General features: G+C 39.6%; 4 protein-coding genes across 5 annotated transcripts; 2 read left to right on the plus strand and 2 right to left on the minus strand.

The window, feature by feature from the left end:
• Positions 1–23: 23 nt before the first annotated feature.
• Positions 24–3,973, minus strand: LOC100639406 (succinate--CoA ligase [GDP-forming] subunit beta, mitochondrial-like). Of its 2 annotated transcripts, none has more exons than XM_019996394.1 (9): positions 3,868–3,973; positions 3,690–3,819; positions 3,438–3,628; positions 2,429–2,581; positions 2,184–2,370; positions 1,353–1,514; positions 1,157–1,299; positions 182–302; positions 24–136 (listed from the first exon to the last, which is right to left on the minus strand). In XM_019996394.1, exons 1-9 carry the CDS (start codon positions 3,931–3,933, stop codon positions 27–29), a joined length of 1,263 nt encoding a protein of 420 aa, XP_019851953.1. In that variant the 5' UTR covers positions 3,934–3,973; the 3' UTR covers positions 24–26. The 2 variants fall into 2 exon arrangements, with proteins under 2 accessions (XP_019851953.1, XP_019851952.1); XM_019996393.1 differs by having other exon boundaries at positions 3,690–3,822; positions 3,868–3,969.
• Positions 3,962–4,863, plus strand: LOC105312752 (transmembrane protein 243-like). The gene is made up of 4 exons (XM_019996402.1): positions 3,962–4,086; positions 4,133–4,183; positions 4,235–4,381; positions 4,508–4,863. The coding sequence occupies exons 1-4, from the start codon at positions 4,006–4,008 to the stop codon at positions 4,688–4,690; spliced, it is 462 nt and encodes a 153-aa protein (XP_019851961.1). The 5' UTR covers positions 3,962–4,005; the 3' UTR covers positions 4,691–4,863.
• A 22-nt stretch (positions 4,864–4,885) lies between these two features.
• Positions 4,886–6,257, minus strand: LOC100639531 (nucleoside diphosphate kinase 7-like). The gene is made up of 2 exons (XM_003386551.3): positions 6,171–6,257; positions 4,886–6,121 (listed from the first exon to the last, which is right to left on the minus strand). Exon 2 carries the CDS (start codon positions 6,110–6,112, stop codon positions 4,982–4,984), a length of 1,131 nt encoding a protein of 376 aa, XP_003386599.1. The 5' UTR covers positions 6,113–6,121; positions 6,171–6,257; the 3' UTR covers positions 4,886–4,981.
• A 129-nt stretch (positions 6,258–6,386) lies between these two features.
• On the plus strand, positions 6,387–9,046 carry LOC109581913 (uncharacterized). The gene is made up of 4 exons (XM_019996392.1): positions 6,387–6,478; positions 6,528–7,457; positions 7,501–8,766; positions 8,877–9,046. Exons 2-4 carry the CDS (start codon positions 7,412–7,414, stop codon positions 9,029–9,031), a joined length of 1,467 nt encoding a protein of 488 aa, XP_019851951.1. The 5' UTR covers positions 6,387–6,478; positions 6,528–7,411; the 3' UTR covers positions 9,032–9,046.
• Positions 9,047–9,185: the final 139 nt, after the last annotated feature.

The raw sequence follows: 9,185 nt of genomic DNA on the forward strand, positions 1-9,185 counted from the left end.
TTGTGATTTCATTCTCTTTATTATTTTTAAGTTAAACTTGCTACGGCTTTTGCTGCAGCGTCGCTCAAATCTTTAGCAGGAATAATTGGCAGATCACTGTCTTCGAGTAATGAACGAGCTTTATCTACATTAGAACCTAAAAATTAATAAACAAACAAATAAATAAATAAATGACGCTAACCTTCCAGCCTCACAATGAGAGGTATATGTAGTTCCATTTCTTTACATGCAGCAATTATACCACTAGCTATTGTGGCACAACTCACTATACCACCAAACACATTGACTAGTATTGCTCTCACCTAACAATATAGTCATTAAACACAACTTTGATCAGAAAATGTAATTAAAAATTGAGGTCATATTGGGCCTATAGCCCTGGGTATTTTTTTAAATTTTGGCATTTAAAAAAATGGCCGTAACTCGAAAAATTGAAGTCGGAATCAGTTCAAACTTGCTACATTGTACACAGCATAAGGACATCAATATGTATCAGAAAATGTAATAAAAATTTGGGGTGATTTCGGAGCCATTTTTTGGGAAAAACCATGGACTATAGCCTTGGGTATTTTTCAAAATTTTGGCATTTTTTAAAAATGGCTGTAACTCGAAAAATTGAAGTCGGAATCAGTTTAAACTTGCTACACAGCATAAGGACATCAATATGTATCAGAAAATGTAATAAAAATTTGGGGTGATTTCGGAGCCATTTTTTGGGAAAAACCATGGACTATAGCCTTGGGTATTTTTCAAAATTTTTGGCATTTTTTAAAAATGGCCGTAACTCGAAAAATTGAAGTCGGAATCAGTTCAAACTTGCTACACAGCATAAGGACATCAATATGTATCAGAAAATGTAATAAAAATTTGGGGTGATTTCGGAGCCATTTTTTAGAAAAAACCATGGACTATAGCCTTGGGTATTTTTCAAAATTTTGGAATTTTTTAAAAATGGCTGTAACTCGAAAAATTGAAGTCAGAATCAGTTCAAACTTTCTACACAGCATAAGGACATCAATATGTATCGGAAAATGTAATCAAAATTTGGGATGATTTAGGGGCCATTTTTTGGGAAAAACCATGGGCTGTAGTCGATGGCTTAAACTATGCACTCAACATTGGTACATTACATTGTTAGACATTATGTTGTTGTTACCTGAGGATCAGCTGTCAATAATTTAAAAGCCGAAAGTACTTGAGATTCATTGACTGCCCCTCCCACGTCAAGGAAGTTTGCTGGTTCCCCTTTATGAAGCTTTATAATGTCCATGGTGGCCATAGCCAACCCAGCTCCATTAACTAAACCACACCCATCAATTAATAAATATTAACCACACCCAATCATTAATTACCTAAGCAGCCAATGTTCCCATTCATTCCAATGTAGTTGAGGTTGTGTAGAGTGGCCTCTACTTCTCTCTCATCCTTTTCACTTGTGTCCTCGCGGGAAAATATTTCTTTCTGCCGATACTTAGCGGTGTCGTCAAAATTGACTTTAGCATCAAAACAGACGACTGGAATAAATAAATATAATAATAATAATAATAATAATAATAATAAACATTTTATTGCAATCAGAGCTTGATAGTGTAAAAGTGACAATATTTAGCAAGAAAAGACAGTTACATGATAGAACCAAACCCACCACATTGAGTCATCGAGTAAGGCATTCTCTCTCTCCCTCCGTCTCTCTCTCTCTCTCTCTGATCTCATAAGAGGTGCTTAATGCAATAATAGAACAAATAAAAGTTAATTAAACATACAGACACAGCAAGAGACTTCTGAGTGAGAATACTAACCCACAGGCTCATTCATCAATTATTACTAACCAGAAATACACAAAAGTGCAGCTGCTAGCGTAGATATGTACATGTACATGTATAATAATAATAATAAAATAAATATAATTAACTGTTGTAGCAGCTGTGGTCCAGTACTATAATTACTTTATAATCACTCATTCATGGAACGAACTAAGGAGACCAGGAATGGGACCTTTATAATGAGGACACCTCTGTATTAAGGACAGGTAGTGTGGGCCCAATGGTGTCCTTAATAAAGAGGCTACACTGTACATGTATTAAGGACAGGTAGTGTGGGCCCAATGGTGTCCTTAATAAAGAGGCTACACTGTACATGTATTAAGGACAGGTACTGTGGGCCCAATGGTGTAACTGAGGTACCTCGTCCATCTGGGGTTTCTCCAAAAGGATTAATCTCAACTTGAGTAGCATCCACACCACAGAACAGGTCATAGAGTTTCATTATTTGAGTAGCAGCTGTGTCTCTGAGCCCGTCCTTAAACTCAAGATTCTTTGCCATTAAAAGAGCTTGATCCATTGTAATACCTTTCATAATATCAACAGGAATCTGATAGAAAGAATGCAACACAATAAAAGATTACATTCACTAGTTGAAAGTGTCTCACTTTAAATATTCTTTCAGGATTCTTCTCAGCAATTTCTTCAATATCCACCCCCCCATCAGGACTCCCCACAAGAACTGGTCCCTGAGTTGCTGGATCCATTAGTATGGCCAGGTAGGTCTCTCTTGCTATGTCCAGTGCTTCAGCTACCATCACCTGAAGAGAGAGAGAGGGAGAGAGGGAGGGAGGGAGGGAGGGGAGAGAAAGGGAGAAAGGGCAGAAAGAGGGAGAGAGAGAGAGGGAGCAGAAAGAGGGAGAGAGAGAGGGAGAGCAGAAAGAGAGAGAGGGAGAGAGAGAGGGGGCGAGAAGTGAAAAAAGATGAAAGGTTTTTAAGTGTCCATCAGGTATAAAGTTCACATCAGTTAGATATTACATTATTACAATTCAATGATATTAGATTACTAAGATGTTAAAACTAAAGGACCAGGTGGCATCAATACGACATGCCGTGACACTCAACATGGCTTCAAGAGCAGATGGCCCTCTAGTGAGAGAGGCCATTGAAATACTGTCAGGTGAGAGTGAGAGAGAGAGACAACCATCTTAAAGTCTTCCTGTACTCTTTATAAAGGCCACAAGAAATGAGTAGCCAAGCCAGAACATAAAATACTAGATAATCTTATTAGCCACTGCACCATGGAGTCTCCTGCTAAGGTTACCATGGTAACACACATGTAAAGGCTCAGAGCATATGCCAGTGATTATAAGCTAATATCTTTTTAGGACGAGCAGCAATTAGAGAAATGCAGTAATTAGGGAAATATCTTTTTAAAATAATAATTGACACATGAGTGAGATCATTAATGGATGCATTATTAATAGACAATATTGCTACAATTAAAAGACTAGTACCAGTTCATTGATACATCAGTACATCTCCAGGTTCATGTGCTGTAGCTTAAATTTTCACAAATCCAACATTAAACATTTTCATTGTTATGCCAATTGGGAATGAAATTAGAGAATTTTGTGATACGACAGAACAAAAATCAACAAAATGATGACGACATACTTTCTTGACCTCCACGCCATTGCTGTTAGTTTGTTTAGTGACGAGTCTGTGGTTAATCATGTCCCTTGCCAGACCTTCTATTGACTCAAGGTCTCTCGTTACTTTGACTCCGCCCACAAGTCCACTGGAAAACCGCCCCTTGCCCCGCCCTCCCGCTAGTATCTGAGCTTTCAATACAACTTCGGGCACACCTACAAACGTACATGTACATGTATTTATAAGCCACACCTATTAATAAATATTAAAACAAACCTAGTTCCTTAGCGGCAGCCCCAGCCCTTTCAGGAGTGTCTGCTGTTTGGAATTTTTGAATCGTAACACCGTAGTTCAACATGAGGTCTTTGCTCTGGTACTCGTGTAGATTGAGAGAGCGAGCCTGGAGCTGCTGAATAAGAAATAAAGAGGTTAATAAAGGTTGCACTACACTCACCAAAGGACCTTGAGACCTAGTGAAAAGAAATGGGAGACATTTCTGTGGTAGCCTAAAAGCCGCCATTTTGAATTTATGGGTGTGATTTTTGGATAAAAACACACCTCTTTATTTACTGACCACACCCACAAGTGCAAAATGGCGCTGGCCACCAAGTACGGGAGTAGTGAGAAGGATAACTTCTCCCAGCAGCCGTTGTTTGGTGAAACGAGGAAAAGAGTGAGTATGGAGTCTGTACAATGTTTAATGAACTCATTTCCCACAGGATAAGATTATTAATATTGTGATAGCTGGGGTTACGGCAGTTATGGTTACTGTAAGCTTAGTATCTCCTTTATTACGTGATACTACCTGTCCCTCTTTATAGATAACTGTTATACTATCTATTGTCAGCGGAAGGATCAAGAAGAACAAATGTGGTTTAATACACCAGAAGGATACATTCTGTGTCTATCCAATGGACATTGTGTTTGCTGCTGTGATACTATTACTATTAATACCTCAAGTCCTAGTGGTAGGGACACACACTGTACACTAATATAATGGTTGCATGAAAACATTGTGACCTCACATTTGAATGAGCATTTGACACATAACAACACTTCAAGTTGAACTGTCAGTTACATTCATCCATTGCTAGGTGATATGGTATAGAAGAGGTGAATTGGAGCCTAAATTTCGTTGGATGAGCTACTTTAATGCCATCATGACTGTCCTACTCTGTATTGTGGCTAATCTCTACTTCTTTCAAGTTGCTGTGTCTCCTTCTGTTTCAGATCCTCATTATTGTTATAATGGAACCCAATGTACAGTACCATGTTAATGGTTTTTGACTTTTATAAATAATAATAATAACTGCTTGATAATGCATGTACATACACATTACAGTGCTGTGCATTTATAATATACAATAATGTACGTTCCTTTTTAATAATGATAATTATTATTAATCATTGTTTAGTGTATTTCTTACAATAAGAAATATACTCTTAATGTTAAGTGAATGAAGAACAGGAACTGAAAGTGTAGCATGATGTCTTTAGTAAAGTAATCATTATTTATAAACTTACACGTGATGTGTGTCCATGTACATGTACATTAAGTAAATAGTCTTTTAATTGTTTCCATTATCAAGTATTTTAAAGAAATACTCTACCTCCAGTGGTCCGTCTTCAGGTAGGTCAGTACAGTGAACTCCATTCTCCAGTTTGTTCTTACCATATTTAGCTCTCAAAGTGTGCGGTCGTAAGTGTCTAGCAATCTCAGGATCAGGAGGCCCACAGAGTTGTCTAAACTGAGCCTGAGCATTCCTCCCTGATAGAGCTATTGCTATGGAGGGGCCTGAGGTTAGCAAGGACACCATGTCAGGATACTCATGAAGGACTCCTTTGTATACCTCGTAGAACTCCTCAGCATTCGCTTTCTCTACGTTATAAAGACCCAGGCCTGTAATCTCAAGACCTTCCGATAGTATGTCTTGTATTATTTTAGCAGAGAGGCCAGCTTTCAGAGCATCAGGTTTAATTATACACAATGTGCATCCTTCAGCAGTAGGACTGCCCAATATCTCCCCTCTACCCTCTTTAAAGAAGAACTCAACCTCACGACCAGCGACCTCTGAACCAATCGACCCATGTCCCACGTTATGAGTTTGGTCAGTACCAAAACGAGCTCGAAGAGATGATGGAGATACCTGCCTTGCTTCAGCAGGGTCGCTGGGACCAAGAATATCAGCCCAACGCTGTATAGCATTCTCTCCTACTAGTTCTATAGCAACTAGTGGGCCACTGGATATGTACTGTATGTCATCATTAAAGAGAATCTGACTGGAAGACATTCTGTAGAACCTCTCGGCTTCTTTAAGTGTTAGACGAAGCATACGCATCTTAGCTATAGTCAATCCTTCAGATATGATAGCATTAAGAATCTCCCCAATATGAGCAATGGCTGAATCAGGTTTGATCAGTGCTAGCGTGATCTGTTTACGAGTTTCAAGTCTAGAGCGAGTGAAATCGTCAGCAAAATCAACCACTTTGAGTTGACGTGAGAGAATGTTAAGGACAGCCCCGAGAAATATCTCGTCTAGTTTGACTGGAGAAGGAGAGCGTCTCAGGAAGAGTCTTTTTTGTTTGATGTCGATCATTTCACAAGTGGAGTCTGAAGGAAAGAACACCAACTGATACTGGCGGTTTATTGAAGCATAGGAATCATACCAGTCCGTAATGAATGAGTACCTCTCTTCCATGATATGTATCTAAAGGGGAATACAAGAATAATAATAATAATAAAGACGCCATGTTTACCTTTTCAAAATGAGATTTGATTGCTGTTGCTATGGTAATGATCTCACGTGATTATGGTTGCACATGCACATATGCACATGCATAATCATGCCACAAAATCCAAAAGCCAGCCCCACCCAAAATGGAGTTTCAGCTCTTGATGTTGTTTCTTCTTGTTGGAGGAGTATTCTCTGCAGTTCCAGTTACTCCTGATATGAAGTCCTTCTCTTCTGCAATCAAAGGAGGTCACCTAGCTGCCAATACTGAGAAGACACTGTATGAACACAGCACTGGCCAGGCAGGAGTCATTACAGAACAATGGTTCACAGGTACACACTGAACACAGAGAAGGATGTTTATTACTAACTGTCGTTATAGGTAAAGGTGTAATGAACGAGGACGCTAGAATAAGGATATACATTGATGGGGAGACTACAGCCAGCATTGATTTTATGCTGTTACTAGCTCACGGGGTTGGAGGCACAGAAGCCACTGAAGTGGGTAACATCCCATGGGGTACTAACAGAATAGCTCATGCTGCTGATGGTGGTATATACAATACCTACCGGATACCTTTTGCTAATTCTTTTAAAGTTACTGCAACCCATCCCAATGGTGGGACCTTCTGGTATATCATTCGTGGGGTTGAGAACTATCCTCTTATCCTTGGAGACCTTCTTCTACCAAAAACAACGAAACTCAAACTCTATAAAAATGTCGGCATATCTCTTAAACCGTTGGATTTCATAACTCTTGCTGAGGTTGATACCACTGCAGGTGCTGTGTTTCAAGTGACCCTGTCTGCAAACAGCACTGATTTTAACTACCTTGAAGCCTGCATGAGGGTAATCATTGATGGCTCCAACACTACAATGTTCCTTTCCTCTGGTACTGAAGACTTCTTTCTCTCTGCTTACTATTTTGACAGAGGTTTGTACCACCTTGATAACTCAGGCTGCACTGTCAAAGAAGGAAAAGGTCAAATGTCAGCTTACAAGTTCTTTGAGAATGATCCTTTGCTGTTCAGTAAATCCCTCAAGCTATCCTGGCGATGCGGTGAGAGCAGAGATGGGCAATTAGGCTGCCCCAGTGACTTCCCTCCTCCAACCAGCAGGCCCGAGAGGCTGGAGGCACCACTGCTTGCTAACACTACCGTCACTACCTACACATGGGTCTATGTGTGGGCCATGTGATTGTATTCATTGCTATGCTGTCCCGCCCTTTCTTGCTGAATTTTGTATATTTGCTGTTTGTTTATTATCATGCTGAAGCTATTTTTAACGCTATTTTTAGTCCAAATATGTTTAGGTAAGAAAATTTTCTTATCATAAATTATAAAGAAACCATGCAGGTGTCCAAGAATATTACGTGGGTGGGCTCAAGAACAATGGAGACTCACCTACCACAACTTTACTCATAACTGGAAGTGATGGGGCCACTTCAGTCACAATTAGGAACATCAGTACAACCATTTCATCCTTCAGCTTAGACAATCATCAAAGTATGGAGCTGGTACTACCTTATGATATATCAGTCCTCAATAGCAGTTACTCTCAGCGTAATAAAGGTGTTAAAATTCAATCCAGTGCTGCTATATCAGTGGTGGTATTGAGTCAAAATGGTAATAGTTCTGATGCCTATCAAATGCATGAAGAAACCAGCCACAACCAATTAGGCAATTATGTCTACTATGCTCTCACTCCAGGAGCCAGTAGGAGTGAGACAGTGAGCAGTGCCTTGTACTACAGTCAAATATTACTACTTGGCAGGGAGAGTGAGACATCTGTCACCATAAAACCAACACAGAGCATTAACATATCCACTGACTTGCAAAGTGAGAGTGATCTGGCTCTTGTTGAGTCTGGCTCAAGTTATACTGGGGTACTGCATGAGTATCAAACGCTATTGATACAATCACCTCTTGATTTGACGCTAACACAAATCATATCAACGAAACCACTGACAGTTATAACGGGACATGAGTGTGCATCATTTGGTTCGCCTACCTGCAGTTACATTGCAGAGCAAATACCACCTACCATCGACTGGGGGACCCAATTCATACTATCACCATTGGGAACTAATGACTCACAGACTCATGTGATACTAAACAGTGAAGAGAACCAAGATGCACTGATTACCCTCTCATGCACTAACGGCTCCATTGAACAGTTCACAATACCTCCTGGGTCCTTGCGCTATACCTCTGGTCCTTTTGGTGTCTTCTGTACGCTGGACTCAAGCTCAGCCTTACTGGTTGGTCTAATTACTAATGGAAGCCATCCTCTAATGTCATTAGTACCACCAATATTAGCCTTCCAAACTACTGAGTTAAGATTTACATCATTCTCATGTACCACAAAGACTTACATCACACTCCTACTACACAACTTCAACGCCAGTAATAGTAATGCTAATATTGATCCATTGGTTGGTATCACTAGAAATGCTATTAAAGTTTCAAGTAACAATAGTGCAGTATCCCTCACCATTGATACCGAGTTATCAAATTACACTGGCCTTGTGGTTATTAACAGTTCAGGGGCTCTTGTATACAATACAAATGATGATGGGAATTCTTGTCTCTTTTCTTACACGCCAAACTGGAGTAGATCAAGTAAGCAGCAGCCATGAGAGTGCGACCATAAGAGTGTGTGTGTACACACACATTGTAATTATATTGTACACATTCTAATTATAAATGCATCCAATATTACATTCCTATAGTTTCAGCAAGTATTCTAACCTTTGCCAAGTCTAGCTATACTGTATCAGAAGGTGATGAATCAGTATTGATTGGAATCAACAGGACGCTTGATTTGAACACTGAGACTCAAGCAGTGATCAGTGTATCAGGAGGGACAGAGGGTGAGTCTCTATGAATATTGTTATAGTGTGAAGTAGCCATCCCAGCTGCTCTCCAATTACACTTCATTAGGTTTACTCATTGAGTAATAATTACTCAAAATTTTGTGGTTAGAGTCAGCTCAGACTTTCTACAGAACTCACACATTTATTAATGTACTTATGCTACGT

Source organism: Amphimedon queenslandica, unplaced genomic scaffold (genome assembly GCF_000090795.2).
Source record: "Amphimedon queenslandica unplaced genomic scaffold, v1.1 AMPQUscaffold_13411, whole genome shotgun sequence".
Taxonomy (NCBI): Eukaryota; Metazoa; Porifera; class Demospongiae; order Haplosclerida; family Niphatidae; genus Amphimedon; species Amphimedon queenslandica.